This window comes from Macrotis lagotis, chromosome 1 (genome assembly GCF_037893015.1).
Source record: "Macrotis lagotis isolate mMagLag1 chromosome 1, bilby.v1.9.chrom.fasta, whole genome shotgun sequence".
NCBI lineage: Eukaryota > Metazoa > Chordata > Mammalia > Peramelemorphia > Peramelidae > Macrotis > Macrotis lagotis.
Genome location: NC_133658.1, coordinates 243,335,521 through 243,362,323, shown reverse-complemented (window position 1 = coordinate 243,362,323; position 26,803 = coordinate 243,335,521). Strand labels below are relative to the sequence as shown.

The 26,803-nt window shown below is 34.5% G+C and overlaps 1 protein-coding gene and 1 pseudogene across 10 annotated transcripts in view; both read left to right on the top strand.

The window, feature by feature from the left end:
* NCOA1 (nuclear receptor coactivator 1) overlaps positions 1 to 26,803 on the top strand; it is a 216,921-nt gene that overhangs the window by 144,381 nt on the left and 45,737 nt on the right. For all 10 annotated transcript variants that reach the window (XM_074209970.1, XM_074209969.1, XM_074209972.1 and 7 more), the window contains 2 exons: positions 7,951 to 8,131; positions 12,854 to 12,959. In XM_074209970.1, coding sequence (XP_074066071.1) covers positions 7,951 to 8,131; positions 12,854 to 12,959 — 287 coding nt within the window. The remainder of the gene's footprint in view (positions 1 to 7,950; positions 8,132 to 12,853; positions 12,960 to 26,803) is intronic.
* LOC141504745 (high mobility group protein B1 pseudogene) lies at positions 12,966 to 26,731 on the top strand (annotated as a pseudogene).

The window sequence follows — 26,803 nt, the reverse complement described above, 5'->3', positions numbered from 1 at the left end:
TGAAAAGATATGAGCAAATTTGTTATAAAGGACAAACCTGACAATGTTACCCTCTCCCCTAATTTATTTTGTTTTTTTGTTTGTTTGTTTTTGCAAGGCAAACAGGGTTAAGTGGCTTGCCCAAGGCCACACAGCTAGGTAATTATTAAGTGTCTGAGACCAGATTTGAACCCAGGTACTCCTGACTCCAGGGCTGGTGCTTTATCCACTATGGCACCTAGCTGCCTCCCTCTCCCCTAATTTAATAAAGTCCAATAACTCCTTGTTACCTCCAACATGAAATTTAATTTTACATTTGCTAACAGGTAATGCCCTTTTATGACCTAACCTTTTCCTATCTTTCTAGTCTTAATTTCTCTCTTCTGTGATCTCATAACACCTTCTTTCCTTGAATTTTCAATGTTTTCTTTGCTTTTTCCCTTTTCTTCTATACCTCTTGACTCTTTTGGGGGGGGGTTTGGGGGGGCCGTTTGCAAGGCAATAGGACTAATTGACTTGCCCAAGATCATACAGCTGAGTAATTATTAAGTGTCTGAGGCTGGATTTGAACTCAATTCCTCTTGACTCCAGGGCCAGTGCACTCTTTACTGTGCCACCTAGCTACGCCCTCTTGACTTCCTTTTAAGCTTTATCTAAAGTTCTACCTTCTGGTCTTTTTTTTTTTTTTAGGTTTTTGCAAGGCAAACGGGGTTAAGTGGCTTGTCCAAGGCCATACAGCTAGGTAATTTATTAAGTGTCTGAGACCGGACTTGAACCCAGGTACTCCTGACTCCAGGGCCGGTGCTTTATCCACTACGCCACCTAGCTGCCCCTAAAGTTCTACCTTCTGCAAGAAGCCTTTCTATGCCTTCTTAGTACCTTTCCTTTGAAATTATGTCCAATTTTGTCCTATGTGTATATATATTTTTTGGTACATAACCATTTGTGTTTGTCTCCTTCATTAGAGTATGAGCTCCATGAGAGCATGAATTCTTTTTCTCAGTGCTTGCCACATAATAGTCTATTAAGGAAAATGATTTTTTGACATGATTTTTTTTCTTCATAATCTAAAATTACTCGCCCATATGCCTGGATCAGTTCACCAGTCCATTAGTAATATATTAGCATACCACTCTTAATAAGATTTTTATTGATATTTTCTATTTTTTAAGCATACCTTTCATCATCTTCATCAGTATTTTGGTTGAGAGTCTTAGAATTCATTAGTTGAATTGAAACAATCTTTCATATTGTTTTTAGTATGTGTGTATATACCTTTATTTCAGTATTCCATTGATTTATTTAATGTTAGCCTATTGTTACTCTTCCCTCTTTTCCATTCAGTTAACAATTATACCTACCCTAATCATTGAATCAATAAAAAACAACCAGGGCGGCTAGGTGGCATAGTGGATAAAGCACCGGCCTTGGAGTCAGGAGTATCTGGGTTCAAATCTGGTCTCAGACACTTAATTACCTAGCTGTGTGACCTTGGGCAAGCCACTTAACCCCGTTTGCCTTGCAAAAACCTAAAATAAATAGATAGATAAACAAAGTCCTCAATATTAAGCAAAGCAAATTCCCATAATAGTCATGTACAAAAATGAATCCTTCTGCATTTTAACTTCATGAACTTCTCTATTAGAGGATTGGATGTTATGTTACCTCTCTATTCTTTTGGAGTTGTGTAGTTTAGCTTAGTCTTGCTCAGAGTTCTAAAATCTTTAAAATTCATTTTTTTAAAATGTAATGTTATTGTATAGATTCTCTTGTCATTTTACTCTGCATTAGTGCATAGAAATCTTCAAGTTCCTATAAAATTATTATTTCATTTCTTTTTTAAAATTTTACATGTCATGTAGACTTATTGTCTATACAATAAGTGTACACTTATATTTCACAAAGAAAGAGAAACTTCAAGAAAAATAAATTGAGAGAAAAAAGTATACCTCTTCTATATTCAGATACCATCTCCTCTGTCTTTGGGCTGGATAGCATGCTTTATCGTAAGTCCATCAGAGAAATTGCTTCAATATTTTTTCCTTCAATTACTATTGCTAGGTCATTTCCCTCTGTCCTATCTTCCCTATTCCCATTTATAACATTCTCTCTTTTCTATCATCCTGTCCCTCCTCAAAATTGTTATGTATACCTTCACCCATGATCTTCCCCTCCTTCTGTCTCCTCTACCCCCGCCCCCATCCTCTTCCTCTGTCCCCCTTTTCTCATCTTTTTTCTGCCCAGTTTTCCTCTAGAGCAAGAAAAATTTCTATACCTAATTGAGTTTGTATGTTATTTCCCCTCTGAGCCATTTTCAGTGATAATGAAGCCTTACTCAAGGTTCCCTTTCACCTTCCACTCCATTGCAAAAATTTCTTCTTGCCAACTTTTACAATAACTTAGCCTATTCTACCTCTCCTTTCCCTTTCTCCCAGTACATCCCTTTCTTGCACATTAACTCCATATTCAGCTCCCTCCTGTTCCTTGTGTAAATATGCTCCTTCTAACTGGCCTAATAAATGAGAAGGTTCATATGAGTTAACAGTATCATCTTCCCATGCAGGAAGATAATTAACCTTCTCATCCACCTTTTCTATGCTTCACCTAAGTCTGTCCTGTACTTGAACATCAAATTTTCTGTTCATCTCTGATCATATTTTCAACAGGAAAGTTTGAAAGTCCCTGATTTCATTAAAAATCCATCTTTTCCCCTGAAGGAATATGTTCAGGTTTTCTGGGTAGTTGATTCTTGGTTTTAATCCAATATTTTGTGCCTTCCAGAATATCGTATTCTAAGCCCTTAATGTAGAAGCTGCTACTAAATCTTGTTTTATCCTTACTATAGCTCCACAATATTTGAATTGTTTCTTGCTGACTGCTTGTAATATTTTCTTGGGAGTTCTGGAATTTGGCTATAATATTCCTGGGACTTGTCATTTAGGGATTTCTATCTCTCTGGGATCTATAGTTTATATTTTCTTTGAGTTTATTTCCATTTCTATCTAGTCAGTTACACTTTTTTAGGTATTCTTCTCCTCATTGACCTTTGGACTGCTTTTGCCATTTGACCTAAGCTGGTTTTTAAGATATTATTTTCTTCAGTATTTTTCATATCTCCTTCACCATTCTGCTGATTGGTTTTCATGATTTTCCCACATCGTTCCCATTTCTCTTTCTTGCTTGATTTTCAAAATCTTTTTTGAGCTCTTCCATAGCCCGAGTCCAATTCATAGTTTTCTTGGAGGTTTTGTATACAGAAGCTTTGACTTTGCTATCTACTGAGTGATTGCCTGTTGCCAGATTTTTTTTCTTCGGTGGTGGGGCTCTGCTTCCAGGGCAGAGAATGCAGTGTTCCAGTCTTTTGAGGGTTTTTGTAGCTTATGCTCTCCTGTCTTGTGCTCTGATGTGTGGATGACCACAAGCACTCCCCTCTGCCCTGGACCTATGAAGAGTGTCCCTACTCCACTATGGCAGTAAAGCTCTTTTTCCAGACTGTGGCCTGTATTTGAGCAAAGTTACAGAATCCTGCCTCAGAGATAAATAGTAGAGAGATCTCTTTTGTTTTCCTCAACCTCCTTATCAGCTATTGGCAGAGTGCTCCAGAAACAGCTGCCAGGTGGCTCCCCAGTCCTGTTCCTAGTCCCTAGGCTTAGTCTGCACTAAACTGGGTTACACACTCATTCTAGTGTGCCATAGTTTTTCCATTTCCCTTTCAAGTTGTCCTTGGCAATTGCTGGGCTGAGACTCAGGTCTGCAAACTGCTGATGCTGTCACACACCCAGATGCCCCATGGGCTGCTCTGGATGACTGGAGCACATTCCAGTCCCAAGGATCTTTCAAGTGGTCTTGTGCTAAAAATTGTTTCACTCAGTCTTCCTGTGAGTTCTGTCACTTTAGAATTTGTTTAGAGTCATAATTTAAAAGCATTTGGAGTGATCTTTGGAAGAGCTTGTGAGAATTCTTGCTTCCACCATCTTGGCCCTACCCCTTTGTTATTTCTTATAGCACAAAACTATTCCATTTCATTCATTTCATTTCTTTTATTTCATTTCATTCATTTCCTTCAGCTGTTCTCCAAAGGCAAATATGTCTTCAGTTCTAGTTTTTGTTAACCACTAAAGGAACTGCTTTAAGTATTTCTGCATACCTTGATTTTTGTGTGATTTTGTTGGGATACAGACCTAATACTGCTGTAACTGTATCATAGTCTTTACGCATTTCAACTACTTTCTAGTCAGAGTTTCACATTGCTTTATAGAATGGTCAGACCACTTCTCAGCTTCACCAACAGTACTTTAGTATACCTGTTTTTCCACAATTTCTCTTTTGCTTTGTCAGTTTGAGAAAATTGAGTTAGAATTTCAAATTTGCTTTAATTTGCATTTTTCAAATTTTTAGTGATTTAGTACATTTAAGAACATAATTATTCATAGCGTGGCCCATTCATATCCTTTTATCATACCATTTATTGTTGAATGGCTTCTTGAAATAAATTTGAATCAATTCTTGCTATAACTTGTATATAAGAACTATATCTATGAGAAATTTGTTGAAAAATTTTTTTCCCATTTTAACTATTGCAGTTCTAATTTTTATAAAACTTTTGTGCAAAAACTTTTTGTATAATCAAAATTACCTGTTTTATGTTGTATAGTCTTATCACTTCATTAATTACAAACTACCATTTTTAATATAAAATCCAGTTTTAATAACTGGCAATTTTTAAGGTTCATAAAGTACTTTACATTTATGATTTCTTCCCTGCTCTTCTAATTTGTTTATGATGTGCCTTTTTACATCTAGGCAATGTATCTATTTTTAACTTATCTTGGTCTATGGTATTAGGTGATGGTCTAAAATAATTTCTGCTAGACTGCTGTCTAGCTCTGTAGCAAGTTTTGTTATTTTACACAATGTTGTATTTTTCTTTTGTGTATCATATACCTAATCTCATCCTTTACTTGATGTGTCTAATTTTTTGTTTTGGGAATTTTTTATTTAATTTTAATTTAATTTAGCATCAAATAGTTTTAATGATTAGTTTGAGTTCTGTTATAATAGAGACTTCCTCCCCATTTCCTTTTTTCTCATTATTATGCTTGTTTCTTCATATGAATTTCATTATTTTTTTCCTAGATTTTTAAAATATTCTGTAGATATGAAGATTGCTTCACTGTGCCTGGCCTAACTTATGCTCTCTCATACATACACACACACACACACACACACACACACACACACACACACACACACACGGTGCTTATGGGAAGAGTGATTACAAACTTAAGAATACAAAGATAATTCATAAACTTGGAGGTTCAATCTGTCTTCTTAGAGTTCTCAAGTACCTATCTTTTTGTGTATTATCTCTGCTTGATCACTGCTCTGCACACCTGCCCTCACCCCTAACCTTTTCTTCCCCAAGGTCTTTTTGCAAAGTCCAACTCTCTTCTCTGCTATAACCTTGACTAAGCTCTTTGAAGTCAACCCTTCTTTTGATTTACTGTCACTGAATCTGTGTTTCTCCTCAGTATGTACTTCTGGGATCTACTGGATACAATTTTTTTCTAGTGGTCCATTAGTACCTCTTTAAAACTCACATAACTAATTTGGAAAGAGGAATGCCTTCCTTTTTTTTCCTTTTACAAGGCAATGGGATTAAGTGACTTGCCCAAAGTCACACAGCCACGTAATAGTCTTTGAAAATGGTGGGAGGGTGGCAGAAATAAACCCTTATCCCCAGAGATTTACATGAGTATTATATGAAAGTTTCAAAAAACAGTTCATACCAGGGTTACACAAATCATTCTCAAAACCTGAAAAAGAGGGCCTAGGTGGTGCAGTTGATAGAGCACTGGCCTTGAAGTCAGGAGGACCTGAGTTCAAATCCGAACTCATACACTTAATAATTACCTAGCTGTGTGGCCTTGGGCAAACTACTTAACCCCATTGCCTTGCAAAAAAAGACTGAAAATCCTGAAAAATAAAACTGTCAACTAAATTCTTTATATTAAGTCAAATATAGTCATAATACCAAAATCAGAGAAGAAAGGTATAAACTAATAAATACCAATTTTACAATTTTAAGTAAAATTTAGGCAAAAAGCTACTCAGTTACGAAAGGAAAATATTCACTATATTCATGTTTGATTTATGCCAGAAATGCAACAGATGTGGTTCAACATTAGAAACATAATTAAGAATTATATTAAAAACAGAAACACCCCAAACTCCATGTTATCTCATTAGATACAAAACAAAATACTTTTACAAAGTACAACATTTTGCTTTAAAAATGTTATACAGTATAGGCATAGAATGATCTTTTCTTTTAGAGTATCATGAGAAGTCTCTAGATCTACAGGTTATAAAATATACAAAAATACTAGAAGTTTTCTATTCCCTCATTTACTCATATTTATCGTTTAAGTACTGGGGATACAAATAAGAAAAATAGCTAATCCTTGTGTAACAGTTAAAATTAATGTATTCTGAGGTATAAAGTTCTGAGCATGATCAATTCATTAGTAAATTGTGAATCTACTAAATGCAGTCTTGGTTTCCTCCAGAAAAACTTTTTTTAGAATTTTTAAGAAAGGTAAACAAAGAATTGGCCTACATAGATCTAGAGTAAGTTATGATTTATTACACTGTTGAGTTGCATGGGGGACAATATGATGGGTTGGAAATTAGAAATTGCAAATGAGGGGCAAGCAACAACTCCTTTCTTCTATCCTGTGATTAAAGACATCTTTGTTATTTGAGTTCACCTCTAGTATTAGAAACATGGGCCCAAGAGGCAGCTAGGTGGTGCAGTGGATAAAGCACCAGCCCTGGAATCAGGAGTACCTGGATTCAAATGCGGTCTCAGAAACTTAATAATTACCTAGCTGTGTGGCCTTGGGCAAGCTACTTAACCCTATTTGCCTTGCCAAAAAAAAAAAAACCCTAAAAGAAAAAATAAATAAAAATAAAATAAAAACATGGGCCCAGATTTATTTGTATAATCAGCCATACGTATTTGGAGGATATCTTGGTGGTATTAAAATACTATACCAGACTCCCTTCAAATTCCTTGATCCACTAAACAGACTGTGGTTAATCAGTTCTAAACTTAACTCATTACAGTTCAGTTGAATTTTTGAAATAAATTCAGAAACAAAAATCATGATCCAGGCATTTACAGGAAAAAATTATCAAGAGCTCAAAATTTCATAAGGAGTTTGCTCCTTTTCCCTCCATACCCCAATTTGAGGATAATGACAGTTAAGGATGAGTTATTCTTCTTGATAATGAGATTCAAGGTGATCTTGTCCCTGTTGTTGTTCATGTTCTAAAGATTCAAATAAAACTACTGATGACAAATGTAATTATAATAGTAATAATAAGTCAAAAGAAATATATAAACTTGGAAGAGAGTATTTGAATTGAATATTTAGATCTGAACCTATATTGCTAGGAGTTGAGAAATGAGTGGCAAGAGAAGAATTAGGAGAAACAAGTTTATAAAGTTTTTTGCCTAGGAGCTTGGCTGTGAGATTGTGGATAATGGTCTTAGAATATGGTAGACTGAAGAAAAGGGTTGTTTGTTGTTGTTTTTATTGGGTGTTGTTTTGCTTTTTGGGGAGGGTGGGGGATTTCTCCAGTGAGAGAGTCTTGTCTCAATATGTTTATAGGTAGCCAAAAGATGCATAATTGGGAGATGAAAACCAGAGGAGACTAAAGCCCTTGTTGCCCTAAGTCATGTTGTCTCCTATAGCTGATAAATTTCAGTTGAACTTGAGCCAAAATCTCTTGGTTCCTACTCAGGTGTGCTTTCCACTAGTCCAACTTCTCTGCAACAGTGTTTTATCTTCTTCTTGAAAGAATTACAGTCTCAGTTTCTAAAGTGAAAAGAATCTAGTAAAGCTCATTGCTTTTGATTGAAGGGTAGACATAACAATAACCTCTGACTTTGCTTTCCCATCTTAGTTTCCTGCTGACCTTGACCAGTTTGATCCATTACTGCCAACCCTGGAGAAGGCATCACAACTGTCAGGTTTATGTGAGTCAGAAAGAATGGAAGGCGGAGGCCCTGGGGTGACCATCAAATCAGAAATCCTGCCAACTGCCCTTCAGTCTACCTCAGCCAGACCTCCTCCCAGGCTGAACAGTATGTATTGAGTTCAAAATTTTAAAAAATGTTTTCTGAAGGGGGTTATATACATTTATATAAATTTAGACATTCAGGAACTTTGGCCCCTGTGAATGAAACATCTACTGAAACTGTAACAAATGTGGTATATTAGAGTTCAATTTACTGATTTCAACACATCTAGATACTATTTAAGCTATCTGAATAAAGTTTCTAAACCTGCTTTGTCAAAATGAGGCAAGTAGCTCTCATGTTCCCAGTCAGGACACCGCCTATTCCGCATTTCACAGATATATTATTTGTTGGGATAAATACAAATTTTTATCCATAATCAAATACGTCAGATTTGTTAAAATTCACTACATATGGAAGTTGGAAGTAAAGAGGGAGTTGTTATTTGAAAAGTCATTGGTACATGAATGGAATCAATTCTGTGTTAAGAAAAGTTTATAGTCAAGTGGCACTTTATTTAAGAATTAAAAAATCAAGCGTTTACTCATGTACAGTGAGAAGTATATTTCCCATGTGGTGTCAGCTATTTGATTGTAGGTAAGTCATTTCTTCTCTTTGGGCCTGTTTATTCATTTGTAAAATTAATGGATTAGAAAAAAAATGACTTCTTAAAATCCCTCCCCCAAAAATAGTGCTCCAAGGTGAAACAACTTTAAGCTGTGTTCATGGTATAGGATAATGGAAGTCCAAAAGAAGGTTAAAAAAATTGGCTTTAGCTCACTCAGAACCTCTGCAACCTACCTCTCTCCTAGCAATGTCTGTATAAGTCACCTGTTCCATATGCTAGTAACAAAATATAATCCCACACTTTTGACTACTCATCTTTATTTCAGTACAATAAAGATCTAAGCTTCAACTTTCAGAGATCTCAATGGACCTAGTTCTGCAGCAGGGTTCTGTGCTTCAAAAGATCTCTGCAGGAGAGGATCATTTTGAATGGGGAAAGACTATGTCTAGATTTGAAATATAGGCCAACTGAAATAATATCTCACTTCTCCAAAGCCTCAGAAATCCTTACTCCAAATAATAGAAATCATCTCATGCTGCAGTAGCACCTCCATGGCAGTATTCTGGACTGCTGGGCCAGAGAACTGAGAAACAGAGGGAACCGGACAGTCTTTGGGGAAGGAGGGGGAGACTATTTGCTGCTTTATTCAGCCTTAGGGAAAGAATTCAGCATCCAACTGGGGCTGGTTCTGTCTCCATAAATCACTTGCAGCACAAACCTAGATTTCTGAACCATAAATTGCCAAGATGAAAACAGGCTGAGATCCAACCACTATCCAGGATATGAGGAAGCTACTATCACGGAAGGAGGAGTCAGGAAGCAAATGATAAGGAAATAAGGGGAGAAAAAAAGACTTAATGTACCAAAGATTCAGTGCAGAAGGCATGAACAATTTCCACACCAACAGTAGCAATAAAGTGACTGAAGAGGACTAGTAAAGAGACTTCTTTGTAAATATACACAATGAAATGCGTAAAGGTAGAAGTCAAGTGGAGGTAATGGTGGAAAGGCAGACCCAGGGCATTATAGTCAGAACCTTTTATTCCCCACTTACAAATAAATCAGTGTTTCTCATGGTCTTATATTACAAAAAAGTGAGAGTTTATTAATGGGGTATAGGAAAACCAAAAGCTAGAGGGTGTGCCCTGGTCAAATTGAGGGCTAGCAGTATGGAAAGATGACCCCTTTTTTTTTTTTTCAAAAGTAGACTGTGCAGAGGAGTGGATAATGGAAAAGGGAGAAAGATTGAATGGGTGGGGGAGGGAAGGGCCTTATTTTCCTGACATGATGCATTTCTACTAATGTATATTCTTAACGGTGAAGGCAAATGGGAGCTTTGTCCTAAGGGTTGACTGTGTGGATTTGGTAATTGAAAAGGCCATTCTTCCTGCCTGGGGAATTGCAGAGTTGGAATTTCTAGGGGCAAGTAGCCCTATAAGGATTGGCAGGATGTGGACCTGGGAATAGATTTAAAAGGAAACAATTTGTAAAGAGGGTAACCAGGGGAAAATACAGCTCATTGATGAGTGACAAAGTCTGAGGCAATGCAGGAATAGACATAGAATGAATTACAGAAAAGAAAACCATAAGATAGGTTCTATGAGATAATGGCAGAAACTGCTTAGAGGGAAGAACTCAGTGCATACCTCAAAAATGATTCCATTATGAATATAGCGTAGAAAAGGACTGGATAATTATAGAAATCTTGAACCAGAGAATGAAGGTCTAGAGCAGACAGAGTAGATAATGATGAGAGTGACAGAAATTCCTATAAAAAGGAACCCCAAAATTTTAAAATCTGATGAAAAGGGGCTAGCTAGGAGGCACAGTGATTAGAGCACCAGTCCTGGAGTCAGGAGGACCTGAATTCAAATTTGGCCTCAGACACTTAATAATTACCTAGCTGTGTGACCGTAAGCAGTCACTTAACCCCATTGCTTTAAATAAAAAAATTTTAAAAATCTAATAAACAGGACTAATTGAAGGGGAGGGGGAAAGTAGAGAAAATCAATTTTATCACATTAGTAAAAAGAGGGAAATAAGTAAATAATTAGAAAAAAGCATGAAAAGTAGGAAATTAATAAGCAGACCTCCACCAAAGGGAAAAAGGTGACAAATGAAAGAAAACCTTGGGGGTAAAGGCAAGACAACCACCTTAAAAAAAGATTAAGATAAAATAAATGAAAAGTTACTTCTCTTAAAGATGGAAGGAGAAAAAAACAAAGATTGAAAAAAATAAAATAAGGAGGTTGAAATTTTTCTTATTTTTTAAAGTGAATCCAAAAGGCTGGAGTTGAAATCAAGCTACCTGACAAAACAAAAATTCAAAAAATAAAAAAGAGAAAGACAACGTAATTTATATTATGTTGTTTGAAGCCATAGACAATAAGCTGATTTCAATATCCTCCAAATGTTTTAGCAAATTTATAAATGAAACAGTTCAGCTAAAAGATGACACAGACCATAATGCAGTATCCAAAATCAAAAGCAAACATTATGTGCAAGGAAGATAAACTCTTATAACATGAGAGAAGCAAGGATGTCTACTCTTGTCTATTGTCTATATTCTTTGTCTATTGTCTATATTCTTAGTCTATTCTTGACAAAATTATTTGCAATTATTTGCAAAACAAAAGAAGGAAGTTAAAAACATAAGGATAGACAAAGAGGAAAAAATTATTCTATTTCTTAATGAATTGATGTTTTATTTGGAAAACCTCAAGAAATCAGCAGAGATTCTGAGTTACCTAATAGCTGCAGCATTTCTGTATAATAATTACAACAAAATGCTTGAAACAATAAAATTCTTTCCTATAAAATACAGAACTCCCCTCATAAATAGGGAAATCCTATTCCAAATAACCATTAGAAATGAAAATAAAGGGTTTTTTGCCTATATGTGGTGAAGGAAGATACTAGGCAGGAAAGCAGATGGCCTTTACAACAAGAAGTCTGATTTGGTAGGAATGTATATTATGTGGAGATTAATAATTAGATGAAAGTCTTAAAAAATAGGATAATACTTGATTCTGGAGAACTTTGAATGCCAGATGTCCTCCACACAATAGGCAATAATGAGCCATTAAACTTGTCATTGATTAATACTTTGATAATAGTGAGTTTTGTAAATAATGGAAAAATTTCATATTATGCAGAAAGCTATTTTCATAAAAAATGTCCTAAAATTATTTCAGTACATAATTAAATAAGTTTATTTGCTATGTTTGAGCCATTCCATGCAAGAAGCATTACTAAAGGGTGGCAGTTGACCATAGTCTCCCCATTTCTGCAAAGAATTAAATGTCTTTTTATATCTCTTTTTGAGGGCCAAATACAGTCATTAAAATTTTCCTGATTATGCTTGCTTCACTTTATGTTACTATATTTAATAGTGATCTTTATCTTCTTTATTTCTAAATAGTCCATTACATTACTATGTATGACTCATTTTGCTATTTCTCAATCAGTTGATATCTGCTTCATTTACAATTCTCAAAATTCTAAATTGCTTTCCAGAATGGTTGGACTATTTCACTGTATTGGACTAGTATACCCATATTTACACAATTCCTCCATCATTTGACCAGTACCCTTTTCCTATCATCTTTGCCAACTTGTTGGGTACAAAGTGACGTAACCTTTGATATCCTTTGTTTTTATTAGTGATTTGGAAAATTCTTTCATATGTTGTTAACTAATTTTCAATCTTTGAGAATTATTTGTTCATTCATTAATGATTGAGTTTACATTTAGATTTTGTCTTATTTCAATTCTGTTGCTATTTTGCATATTAGACTTTATCAGAGATGTAAGGATTGTTTCCCCTTAGATTGCCATTTCTCTTCTGATACTAATTGCATTCATTTTCTTCATGCAGCAATAGTTTTTCATTTCTTCTAATCAAAATTTGATTTTTATTATTATTTTTTCAATCTCTTCTACTCATTGAGTACCTCAGAATTCAATCTCTATCCATTTTGTGAACCTTTCAGTGATTATAAAGCAATTTAAATGGTGTGGTTTTTTTGCTTCTTAATTCTTAGTCATCTTTTGGGCTAATTTATTATATAAATTTGTCAATAGAATAGCATTCACGGAAGACATGAAGTGTCATTTTATAATGAAAACTTTGTCAAACTCCAAATGAAATATTTCAAACATTTTGTGATATTTGCCCCTATTTTGTGACATTCATTGACTTTATTTTTGTCTTGATGCAGGATTGCCTGAGCTGGAGTTTGGGCAGCCAGGAATAGATGAACAGGTTCCATGGGCAAATAATACAATAACTACTATCAATCAAGGGCCTCTAAGTAAACCAGAAGAGTAAGTAGCAAGTGCATTTTAACTTATCTGTATTTTATATGGTCATCATGAAACAACTTTCACATCTTACCTGTAATAAATCGCTCTAGTATTGAGCTATTCAAGAATTTTATAAGTATATATGCCATTAGTAGAATATCATATTTTTAAACATATGCATAATTGAATCATTTATATTGTCTAAAACACTGGGCTAGATGCTGAAGATAATTAAACATAGTATCTGAAACAGCCTTTGCCATTCAGGAGCTATAAACATCTAGGAGGGAAAACTAGGTTTATAAGCATCAATGAATCAGTATCAACATAAGGCAGAGTGCCAAATGAAGGATACCAAAAAAGAAAGTACTATAAACAGAATATACTATAATTTGATGTGAGCCAGTACCATCATTGTAGGTGGAAATCATTGGAGATGAGGATGGATTCTCTGCATTGATGAGAACTGTGGTGAGTTTGTTTTAAGACATGTTAAATGTATGGTGATACCTTTAAATCCAGGTAAAAATGTCTGACAAAGAGTTGATTTATAATTCAAGAAAGAAGTTAGGATTATGTATATAAAGATTTAAGAATAATTTGAGTATAGGGCATGTAATTGGATGAAATCTCAGAAAGAGTAAGATTTTAGAGAAAATTCTGAGCTTTGAAGGTCATTGAACTTTGGTGAACAAGAAGAGAAAAATGCATTTAGAATAAAACAAAAGGAATTAGAGGACAATCAGAATATAGATAAGAGAAAAACATGGGAAAGTAAGGAAGAGATGCTTTCAAATAGAATCGGTAAGAACATCAAATGCTACAGATTATTAATTAGCTAAAGACAGTAGGGATCAGATGAAAAAATGAGATTTATGGTGGAGAAAAGCAGAGGGGGCAGGGAGAGTGATAAGGAGCTGTTTTTATATATTTTGAAAGCTGTTTTGTGGAAGAGGGATTAAACCTTGTCCTGCTTAGATAGGAATTAAGAAAAATGAGTAGGAGTTGCAGTTCTTTTTTATCTCACTATAAAGAAAACATTATTGAAATTGTCTCAGACTAGGATGGCTTTTTTAGAAAGAAGTATATTATTAGAAGTCTTATGACAAAGGCTGAATGAATACTTGTCAGGGATGTTGTCAAGGGAATTCCCCTCTAATTGTGTATTAGACTAGATGATCTCTCAGCTTCTATTCATTCAATTTGATATTACCATCATTGGTGACTTTGACAATAAACAATTTGAACAAGCAGTAGAAACAGAAATCAGATTGTGAGGAATTAAGGAGTGGCAGGACAGTGAGCAATTGATTAGTTACTTAATATACTTAACAAAGAAAACAGATAAGTAGGGGCAGCTAGGTGGTGCAGTAGGCCCTGGAGTCAGGAGTACCTGGGTTCAAATTACTCTAACTGGGATCAGAGGACTTGGGTTCAAATTGTAGCCCTGCTACTTACTACCTGCATTACTTTGGACAAATGACTTACTCTCCTTAGGTATCAATTCCCTTATCTGTAAAATGAAGGGTGTTGAACTAGATAACTTCTAAATTCCCTTCTAACACTAATGATCCTATAAAATGGAATATTTTTGCCACTTTATATGAGACCTCTAAGACAAGAGAACATTATAATAGCTGATATTTCAAATTTTTGTTTTGCAAAACTATATTATCTCATTTGATCCTCACAACAATCCGAAAGTCAAATGTTAGCTAGTATTGTCTCCTTTTTAAAGATAACATAACTGAAGTTCAAAATGACTATGACTTACCCATAGTCACATAATTAGGTTCAGTGGCAGAATTCAAACTCAGATTTGTCCTGATTTCAAGTTTAATGCTCTTTCTACTACACAATGATTCTTCTCTCTCTCTCTCTCTCTCTCTCTCTCTCTCTCTCTCTCTCTCTCTCTCTCTCTCTCTCTCTCTCCAAAAGATCCATTGTCAACAGAGAGTTGAAGATGCTGGGAGAAGGGGCTAATCAAAGGATCCCCTTTTCCAAAGAGGGAGTTAGGGGATGGAATCAAGAGTACAAATGGATGGCAGAAAGGAGGAACATCAATCTTCCTTTGAGATAGCTCTATATTTAAAAAAAAGTCCATTGAGATAAGGTCATTCTTGCTGACTGACCCTGATCTCAATCAAATAGGAAAAGAGATTTTCTGAGGGGAGAGACCCAGTTGAAGTTAGCAGAGTTCCATGATTTTCTTCAGGAATAACTTCACCTGAAATGAGAAAAAACTGACTTTAGGAATGATATGGATGATTATAGTGAGTACAATAGAAAGTCAGAAAGTTAAGGGAATCTACACATTAGATTAATATAGAAGTTATTTAACTATAAAGCAGAATTATACAAGGAGTACAAGAGGAATTAGGAAATAGTAGAAAGGCCCAAGGCCTTTAGCCTATGGCTCTAAAGACCAAGGGATTGTAAGGTCAGAAGGAGTATGGGAAGCCCCAAATTTGAGCTCAGAAATGGCCTTCTGATATCCACTTGATAATATTTTCCAAGTTCTGGTTTGGTAAATGACTGAGTGAATGTAAAATATTAGTAGAGCAAGAATAAAACTGTGAAGGTGTCAGGTGATGCTTTCATGGTAGTCAAAGATAATAGCAGAATAAAAAAAATCTTTTGTACAAGAGAATTTACTATTCACTTTCATCTGACATCTTATTTTGTTGCTAAGATCAAAGAATGCAAACATTGTTCCTAGAAGGCAGTCAAGACTACATCTGGGTTCATAAAAAGCACATTAAACGTGATGATGGTGACAAATTGTTTGTCTCAAAGTAGAACTTGCAAGGAAAGAACAGGTAGCCTTCTATTAATCTAGAGGCATATGTGTAGAAATGGAGAAAACAATAACTAAAATCTAATTTCTTGTATATAGTCAGAAGATGTGATGAGAAGGTTCAAGATAAACTCATAATCGACTATGGGTTTCACAGGACATAATAAAGGAGCACATTTTAGTGGATAGGTTTCATGGACATACCTGAAGATAGGAAGTGGGTAGTGATGATTGGACTGAATTGGAATGAATTATGGAGAAGAACATAGCAGGTAAGGATTTCTACCAACAATTGTAGGTCCCAGAGTCACAGACAAGATATATTAGAGATAAAATTTGAATTCAGGTTTTCCTGACTTGTGAGAGTTTCCATTGCACCACACTACTACCAGTTTTCATGCTGTGGGTTAATGTGGCAATATTAGAGCCAAATTAATCAACAGTAACTGAAATTAGATTTTCAAAGCTTTCCCACCTTTACTTTTCTTCTTTTGCTGCTCATTAATTTGAGAACTTTTCTATATTACCAGTTTGATCCTTATTTTGTTAGAGTTTCCAGATTTCATAGTGATTCCAGATTAATTATTATTATCTAAGCCTCATCTTTCTAGTCAATATTTCTGCCTTACCTCTTTTAAGACAAGCATCCCTGATGCTTATGTTTAAATTAGAATCAGGTTTCCAATAAACTTTAGACCATTAGATAAAGATTCTTCATGGGGAAACTGTTCGAGAATATATTGATTCATGGATTTGCTATTGTATACCTTTTTTTTTTAGTGTATGACCTGAGGATGATGGTGACTAAAGTAGATGATGAGATTTAAGGAGGTCTGAAGAAACATCAGCTTGGACCTTGAAGTCCCCTTGTATAAAGAATTAGGGACAAAAGGAAGGTGTTGCTGTGTAATTGCTTTTTCCAGTTTGTTTAGTTGTCTTCTATCTTGATTATGCCTTTGAAATTTGGTCAATATAAACATGATAAAAGAATCAAAGAACTCAGGGATAATTGATGGTGTTTATTTTCTAATCTGATACCTGCTACCAGACCCACACCTATACTGAATTAAAAGTTTGCTTTATTATTTTAATATGCTAAACACTATGATTGCTCATGTTTGACTATGGCCTGACCTGGTAACTGTGGCACTTACTGTCACTTTATGGATTTTAATTGCGAGGCCCTTTGCTTCTTCTTCGGTACTTTGCCTGCTAATAAGGTAAGTTGCCACCAGGTAAGCGGTGGTTCCTTGCTTATGGACTTGTGGTCCATACAGCTGGAGTTCTCTTAGATGCTGTTGATTGACAGATATTAGCAAGCTTTTTCTCTTACTTAAGCCTTTTAAAAATTAAAAACATAACTTCTAAACAGGTAAGCACAAGTACTAAAGAATGTGGAAGTCCTAAAGAGCAAGCTATTAAATCTTAGGACTTCCTTGATTCCTTTCTTACTAATCTTTAATTAGTACAGGCATACTTCAGAGAGATTGTGGGTTGGATTTCCTATTCTCTGCAATGGAGTGACTATTGCAATAAACAATATCCACATATTTTTTTTTTGATTTCCCAGTGCATATAAAAGTAACAATTGCATGATACTGTAGTTTAAGTGTGCAATTTTATTATATACAAAAAAGTACATGCCTTAATTTAAAAATATTTTATTACTAAAAATGCTAATAACTAATCATCATCTGAGCCTTCAATGAATTGTAATCTTGGTGATGGCAGGATCTTGCCTTGACGATGTTGTCTGCTGACAGGGTGGTGGTTACTGAAGGATGGAGTGGTTGTGACAATTTCTTGAAATAAGGAAACTATGAAGTTTGTTGAATCAGTTGACTCTCCTTTTACTTGAACAATTAGTGGTCATTTTAAGGTTATTCATTGACCTAATTACACTATTGTTGTATCTCAAGGAATAGGGTGAGGTTCCAGGAAAGGGAATGTAAGAGACAGTCCTCTTTTCCACTACACCAATGGCCTACTTACCTAGGTCAGCTCTCTGGATCTTCCCATCTGTTTCCTATGTTATGGCACTTCCTGGAACATTGTACCAGAGAACTAGCCTGAGGAAGTAAACTTTTATCACCTGCTGTCCATGATGGATTGTTGTTTGAATTGTAATTAGAGAATGACATGGGTTTGGGAGTTAAAAAAGGGTATTTAAGCACTTGCTTTGGGTTGACTAAACAGAGAACTTGCCATCTTTGTCTCCCGCCTGCCTCTTCCACGTTCATTTGAGAACTTGACTACAACTGGATTGAGTCAAGTATTAGGTTATGAGTAAAAGATAAGTTCACCAGCAGGAACACAACAAGGGAGAGAGATTGAGGAATGACTATTGGTTGAAACAGTCAGAATACACAAAATATTTATAAATAAAGTTTTCTGTCTTAAATAAGCATAGCTTGTGGCTCCCCAAAACAATTATAATAGTCATCAAAGATCACTGATCACAGATCCTCATGAAAGATAATAAAAATGAAAATGCCCGAAATAATGTAAAAATAACCAAAAAGTGATGGGCATGTGAGTACATGCTGTTAAAAAAATGGTGCTGAGAGATTTGCAAGTCATAGCATTGTTACAAATCTTCAAATGGTAAAATTTTATTCATATATATATATATATATATATATATATATGTATATATATATCTGTGAAGAACAGTAAACAAAAAATCACAATAAGATGAGGTATGGATTGCAGTACATTGAGCTCCATAGAGACAGCACCAGGGCAACCAAGAGCCAGATGGGAACTGGGCTACTCTGTTCGGTGCTGAGGGAAAGTAATCCAAAATGGGCAAAGTGATCCTAACAAGCTGAGAGGGAAAATGTCTTCAGATGCCGTTTATGTGCAAACCTGCAGAGAGGAGCACAAGAAGAAGCACCCAGATGCTTCTGTGAACTTCTCAGAATTTTCTAAAAAATGCTCAGAAAGGTGGAAGACAATGTCTGCTAAAGAGAAAGGAAAATTTGAGGACATAGCAAAAGCTGATAAGGTTCGTTATGAAAGAGAAATGAAAACCTACTTACCACCTAAAGGAGAAAAAAAAAAGAAGTTCAAGGATCCCAATGCACCAAAGAGGCCTCCTTCAGCATTTTTCTTATTCTATTCTGAGTATCATCCAAAAATCAAAGGGGAGCATCCTAGTCTTTCCATTGGAGATGTGGCAAAAAAATTGGGAGAAATGTGGAATAATGCTGCTGCAGATGACAAGCAACCTTATGAAAAGAGGGCAGCTAAGCTGAAGGAAAAATATGAAAAAGGACATTTATTGCTGCACACCGAGCTAAAGGAAAACCTGATGTGGGTAAAAAGGGAGGAGTTGTCAAGGCTGAGAAGAGCAAGAAAAAGAAGGAAGAGGAGGAAGATGATGAGGAGGATGAATAAATTGGTTCTAGAGCAGTTTTTTTCTTGTCTATAAAGCATTTAACCCTCCTGTACACAACTCAATCATTTTAAAGAAAAAAAATGAAATGTAAGGCTGTGTAAGATTTGTTTTTAAACTGTACAGTGTCTTTTTTTTGTATAAGTTAACACACTACCAAATGTGTCTTTAGAAAGCCCTGTCCTTTAGTGGTATTTTCAATAGCCACTAACCTTTCATCTTCAGTTTTCTTTGATGCAGCTTATGAAATAATTGTTGTTCTGTTAACTGAATACCACTCTGTAATTGCAAAAACAAAAAAAGTTGCAGCTGTTTTGTTGACATTCTGAATGCTTCTAAGTAAATACAATTTTTTTTATAAAATAAAAAAAGATGAGATATGCCTGTATGTATTCTCTGCTTAATCTAATGTTGGATTTTTCACCAGTGCTTGAGTAGACTGGCTCTTTAAGGGTCACCTTCAGTCTTAACTTAAAATCAAGGTTTTTTTGGAGCATATGAATAGTTGTAGGAATTCAAGCCAATGAACCCTTGGTTCCATGACTTTGTCTCTTGCACCCTGAAAGTTTTATTTATCTATAACTACATTCTCCAAGATAGAAAATATTTCAATTCTTCTGTTCTAGCATATGCCACCCAAGTTTTGTATTCCTCTTTATTAAAGTCCTTTAAAAGAAATAAATCCTTAGGTAGTACCTCTATTTTGAGAAATATAATATAGATTCTGAGAAATATTTATATTTTGAGCGATGTAATATAAATATATTCTATCAAAAGAGGGATAGATTAAATTGTTTAAATCTATTGATGAATTGGCTATAGCAAGTTTGGTCAGAGAAAATCTTTCACTTATTTAGGCTAATAGAAAGATATTATAGCATTATAGATAAATCATTTTAACAGCTTAAAAAAATGCAGAGAAGAGCCAAGATGCAGAGTATGGAGGCAACAACCAAACTGAACTCTCTTAAAATTCCTCTCCTAACATCTTCAAAATAATACTTTAAAATTGAATTTTGGAGGAAATGAACACACAGAAAGTCAGGATGAAACATTTTTCCAACCTAGGACCACTTAGGAGGTTGTCAGGAGAGGATTGTGAGTGGGAGCCATATGAAGTGCTTCCAACAGGACACTTGTGGTAGACTTTGGTGGTGAGAGCAGCAGCTTTCAGAGCTCAGCCCAGAAAGAGATTATTGATGACCCTTTGCGGACCCTAAATGCCCTGTGACCTGGAACTGTTTGGCAGTTCTATTACCCTCACATGATTCTGGGTCACAGATTCAATGCAGAGAGAAGGGTTTGTGATCTGTCACAGGGGAATCAGAGCCCCGCTTCCAATTACAAGACAAAGAGAAGCACTAATAGAGAGCGGATAGCATGAGGAGCATAGTCATAGGTTTAGGGTTGTTTGTAGTAGTTGTGACTCTAGGGCAGCAGAGACTTATTCTGGGTAAAAATCAGATTATAGACCATAAAACAGTGATGACACTTTAGATGGATCACAAGGATCATATCACCTTGGAAACACAAAAATTTCCAGACTCCTAGAAATATCTCTGAAAACAATAGCTCAAAAATACCTGAGATTGAGACTCCTCACCTCAAGGTGAGCTGGAAAATAATCTCCAAGGAAAGGACTTAATCACCAAAAAACAATAGCCCAGAAGACCAAAATACAAATTCAGAATAAGACAACAACATTAAAAACATCTGGAGCAAAGCCTCCAAGGAAAATGCAAATTGGATAGAAGTTCAACAAGAATTACTGGGAGAGTTAAAGAGTTGAATCATGGAGAAAGAATTTTGGGAGGAAATGAGAGTAATATAAGAAAATTTTGAAAAAAATAATTATAATTTGGTAAAAGAGACATAAATACTGAAGAAAATAACACTTTAAAAAACAAAATTAGCCAAATGGAAAACAAGGTACAGAAGCTCATTGAAAAAAAATTGGAAAATTAAAAATTGACTTCATGAGATACCAAGATCCAATAACAAAGACAAAATAATGAAAAAATAGGGAAAAATATGAAATAGCTCATTTGAAAATCCCTGGGTTGCAAAAATAGATCAAAGAGAGATCATTTAAGAATTGCTGGATTACTTCAAAGCCATGATTTAAAAAAGAGAACCTAGATATCATATTTCAAGAAATTATCAAAGAAAACTACCTGATCCATCAAGTAAAATAGAAATTGAAAGAATATACTGACCACCTCCTTAAAGAGAACTCAAACTGGAATTTCCAGGAATATTATAACCAAATGTAAGAGGTCCCAGATTCAGGAGTAAATATTGCAAGTTGCCTTAGACAAGATCATTCAATGTTCTGCATGATAAAGGAGTGGTGGAATTGGAATATAATGTTCCAGAAGGAAAAGGAAACTAGGATTAGTATCAAGAATAACCTGCCCAGGGGCGGCTAGGTGGCACAGTGGATAAAGCACTGGCCAGGTAGTCAGGGGTACCTGGGTTCAAATCCGGTCTCAGACACTTACTAATTACCTAGCTGTGTAGCCTTGGGCAAGCCACTTAACCCTATTTGCCTTGCCCCCCCCCCCAAAAAAAAAGAATAACCTGCCCAACAAAACTGAATACAATCTTTCTGGGGGAATAAATGGATTTTTAATGAAATAGAGGACTTCTAAGTTTAACTAATGAAAAGACTAGAACTGAATAAAAAAAATTGACATTTAAACACAAGAATCAAAGAATTATACAAAATGTAAATATTAAAGAGAAGCAATAAGGGACTCAAAAATTAATCTGTTTATATTCCTATATGGTATGATGAAACATGCAACTCTATTGAGACAGGAGACTGAATAGAAAGCATGATTATGCATGATTTGATTACATTGGAATGATCTCAGAGAAAAAAGGGGGAGGGTGAAAAATTGGGATGCACTGGAAAAGTAGGAGGGGAGAGGAATGGAAAAAAAGGTATATTACATAAAAGATATAAAGAAGAGCTTTTACAATACATTGATGGTAGCAGGCAATATTTAAATTTCCGTTTTTAATAATGGTTTAATAAAGGCTTTTCTACCCTTCCCTAAATATATACATAGATACATATCTTTATGTATCTATGTATATATACACTCACACACACACAGAGTTCAGTATAGAAATTTTATCTCACCCATCGGGGAAGTAGGAAAAGGAAGAAGTAAGAAAATATAGGAGTAAATAAAAGGAAGGGCAGATTAAGGGAGGTGGTGGTCAGAGGCAAAACCAATTTTTGAGGAAAGTGTAAAAAAAGGAAAAGAAGGATTAACAAAAGAATAGTATAGTGGGAAACATAACAGTAATCATAATTCTAACTATGACTGGAATGAATTTAGCTATGAAACAGAGCAGGTAGGAGAATGGATTAAAAATCAGAATCCAAAAATACGTTGTTACAAGAAGCACACTTGAAACCAAAAATTACAGAGAATTAAAATAAGGAAAAATAAGTAAAAAAAAAAAAGGAGAAATGACAATCATGGCTTTAGACAAAGCAAAAGCAAACATATTAAAAATGAAAAGGAATAATCATATGAAGGACATTTAGCAGTACCAGATCTTGAATTATAAAATATCAACTATCAAAACTTTCTGGTACTACAGGCTAAGAAATAGAAAAGTGATTCAGTGTAACAGAATAGCATAAAGTGCACATTAGTAAATGACTTTGTGATCAACACATTTAAAGATTTAAGCTTTTGGGCTGAGAATTCACTATTTGGGGAAAAATTAACAGGAAAATCTGAAATAATCTGGCAGAAATTGAGAATAGAACAATATCTCACACCATTTTATCAAGATAAAGTCAAAATGGTTATGTGAGCTGCATAAAAAGGGAGATTTCATATGAAAATTAGAAGATCTTGGAACATTTCTTATCAGGCATTCACTGGAGAAGAATTTATGACTAATAAGAGATAGAGCATTGTGAGATATAAATGGATAATTTTGATTACATTAAATTAAAAAAAGATTTGTACATAAAACCAATGTAAACTTAATCTCTCCTAGACTACTCTTATAGTTTTTCCCTGCAGTTCTTATAAAATAAATTTTTCCCAAGTAATTTATGCCTTTTTCCTTTGTATGAATAGGTTCCTAAAGTTCTAATTCCTCCCTGCTGTTTTTTTCATCTATTTTCAACCAATACCAGTTGCTTTGATGATTGCTGTTTTTTAGATCTTTCATCCCTAGTTCTCATCATTTACCTTGTTATTCTAGATCTTTAGTTTTTCCAAATAAATTTTGTTATTTTATTATGTTCAGTAAAGTTCATCCTTAGTAACTGGTTTATTATGGCATAAGAGAATCAATTAATTCAAGTAGTATTATCATTTTTATTACATTGATATGACCTATCCCATTAAGCACTGAACTCAAGTTCTTTATTTCTTTAACAAGCACTTTGTAATTGAATTTGTAAAAGTCTTTTATGTGCCTTGGAAGATTGATCCCCAGATAACTTCATGCATTTCTTAATTATTTGGAATGGAATTTTTCTTTCTATTATTGCTTCTAGAATTTTGTCATCATCATCATCATCATTAGTAGTAGTAGTCTTATAGTAAAACCTGTTGATTTTACTAAATTTGCTAATTTGTGCAACATACTGTGGTAGGTGATATGGCAGTTTACTAAAGCTATTGTCTCCTTATCTTTGCCTGGATTTTTCAAAGTAAATCCATTGTTAAAGAAAAGGGGTAGTTGTGTCTGTCTTTTACCTAATTTTATTCCTTTCAGTTCATTTAAGTTCTTTGTAAATTAGGTTTCCAGAACTATAGCAAATAATAGTAGAGAAAGTGGTCAGCCATGTTTTGCTTCTGTAATTATTGGAAATGGTTTTAGTGTATCCCCATTATAAATAGTAATTATTTTTATTTTATTTTAGATAGATACTTTTTATGATATTAAAGAAAAGTCACAAACCTGCCATCTTGTAAAGAACAGCTAAGACCAGTTTGATTGTACCATAAAGTTCTAATAAGGAATAACAGTTGTAATACCATTATTGTAAGATCTTTAAGACAATATTCTATAGGTTTTAGAGTATCAAAAGGTCATAGATGTAGATCTGGAAGAGAACTTCATTGCAGAGACAGAAGTTACAAGTTGGAATTGGAACTTTGGAATTAGAAAATTAAAAATTGACTTCATGAGATAACAAGATCCACTAACAAAGACAAAATAATGAAAAAAATAGAGAAAAATATGAAATAGTTCCATAGAAAATGCCTGGCCTGCAAGCTGGCCTGGAACTTTGATTTCAAGTCTATCACTGTTTCAATAAAGTAATGCTCCCTGTCCAGAGAAGCTTATATTTTTTGGGGGGTCTTAGGTTATATATACTTAAAAGACAGTAATATAATAAGTGTCCACTAGCAAAGTTCAAAGTGCTATTGAAATTCAAAGACTGTAGCAATTTCTTCCAGTTATGGTGATTAGAGGACTCTTCATGGATTAAAGTGGCATTTAATTTGGACCTTGAAAAATTAAAGTAATTTTGATGGGAATTTAAATAAGGGGAAGACATTCCAAGCAAGGGAGTAATATGGAATTAGGCATGGAAATGGGAAAGTTTCTTTGGAAAAACACAAAATAGTCTGCTTTGATTGGAGTGTAGGCTTCATTTAGAGAAATAGTGATAGAGCAATTATAAGAGTAAAGTTGGACCAAATTAAATATCTTGGATGCTTGGGCTTTGTATCATAGGAAACAATTGCCTATATTTTAGCATTGAGTACTATAATAAGTTTTTTTGTTGGTTTTTAATTTTTGTAAGGCAATGGGTTTAAGTGACTTGCCCAAGGTCCCATAGCTAGGTAATTATTGCCTGTCTGTGGTTGGATTCGAACTCAGTTCTTCCTGACTCCAGGGCCAGTACTCTTTCTACTGTGTCACCTAGCTGCCCCTAAGTGATATTTAGGGAAATTAAATAGACTACAGTGCATTGAAGAAAGAGAGAATTATTAGGAGACCATTACCTTAGTTTAAAGTGTTAATTTCAAGAAATGGAAATGGAAAGACATAGAGATGAATGTCAGAAACTGTGATGTGTGAATGAATAAGATTTGGGAACTGATTCAATGTGGAGGAAAAGTCAGGCAAGGAACCCCATGTTTTAGGAAGAAAGATAATGAATTGTAGATTAAAGAGAGCTTCTTTTCTACTCAATCATATAGCTTTAAGTATGTCTATTCACTTTTTCTCTTTGTGGTTTTTTTCCCCACTTTGTAAAGTTTATTATAATTTGCAAACTTACATAATATGGTGCTTCCCGTTTATAGATAACTTGTAAAAATTGCAAATAAAATTTTGTTCTAGCCCTTATGCAAACTTCATTATGCAAAATCTTTCCAATATACTTACTGTTTATTTTGTGGTTATAAGGAAATTACTTTATTTAGAACTTTAATATTTAAGAAGTCTGTTATTTCATTAGAAAGAAGGGGAGATCTGCCTCAAACCCTCCCTAAAAAATCCTGTGCTGACCAAACTTTTTGAACTTATCTAACTTACTCTTCAGATAATGAACATGGCCAAATCCAAAAACATTGTTAAGAATTTTTCATGTTGACCTATTAGATAGAGCAAGAACAATCCTTATCCACAACAAAATAATTTCTTCATTCCCCTTAAGCCTCTTTTCAAAAATGATTTGGTGCCTTTGAACAGAACTAAGCTAGTAGAATGTTACACAAAACCTTAAGTTGTAGCAAGAAATACATAGTTTTCTCAGGAGTAATGGCAACTCTGCAAGGATTGCAGAATGTCCAATAATTTAGGTTCTCCAATTCATTTCCCTCTATCACCATTACAGTTCTGGTCAGGCATGAGTTGTAAGAATTAATTATATTATGGCACCTTCACCTAAATTGGACTTTGGCTATCCCTTCACAGTGATATATGTAAACTTATATATTGTGACTTCACTAGTCTTTTTTTCCTGAATGAGAGGTGACAAAATATATCTACCTTATCTTTTCATTTATACTATAAACTTCTTGAGGATAAAGACTATATCTTTGGAACTGCCATATGACCTACCACAGTACGTTGCACAAATTAGTAGTAGATGAATGGAGAGAAAGAAGGAAAGAAGGAAGGAATGAAGGAAGGAAGGAAGGAAGGAAGGAAGGAAGGAAGGAAGGAAGGAAGGAAGGATGGATGGATAGATGTATGTATTGTGTCAGACCGAACCATGAACTTTTTTCCTATTTCCTATTTTAAGAAATAGAATATGTTTTCATTTTTCTCTCTGAAATATTAATTTAACAAAATCAATAATGATGGGCTCCTAATGGCATGTTTAAAAAAGTTTTTTCAATGTCATTTTTTTTGACAGTAACTCATTTGATAAGGACCCTTAGTAAAAAATAATTTCTGGTGCTACTTAAGAACTTTTATATTTCATCAAAATTTTTGGACAGTTTTCCAGATTTTTGCCCTCACTTAAATGACACTTTCTCTGTTTTTATAGCACTGTCAGATTTTTCATTCAATTTTTTCAAAGTGAATTGGAAAATTTTAGAATAAAACTAGTGATTGACGAACAAGTTAGAGGCATGTTGAAATATAACAATTCTAATATATTTTGTGAATATTTAGTATATTTATTGTTTTATATTTATTTTATTTTTATATTAACATATTTTATAC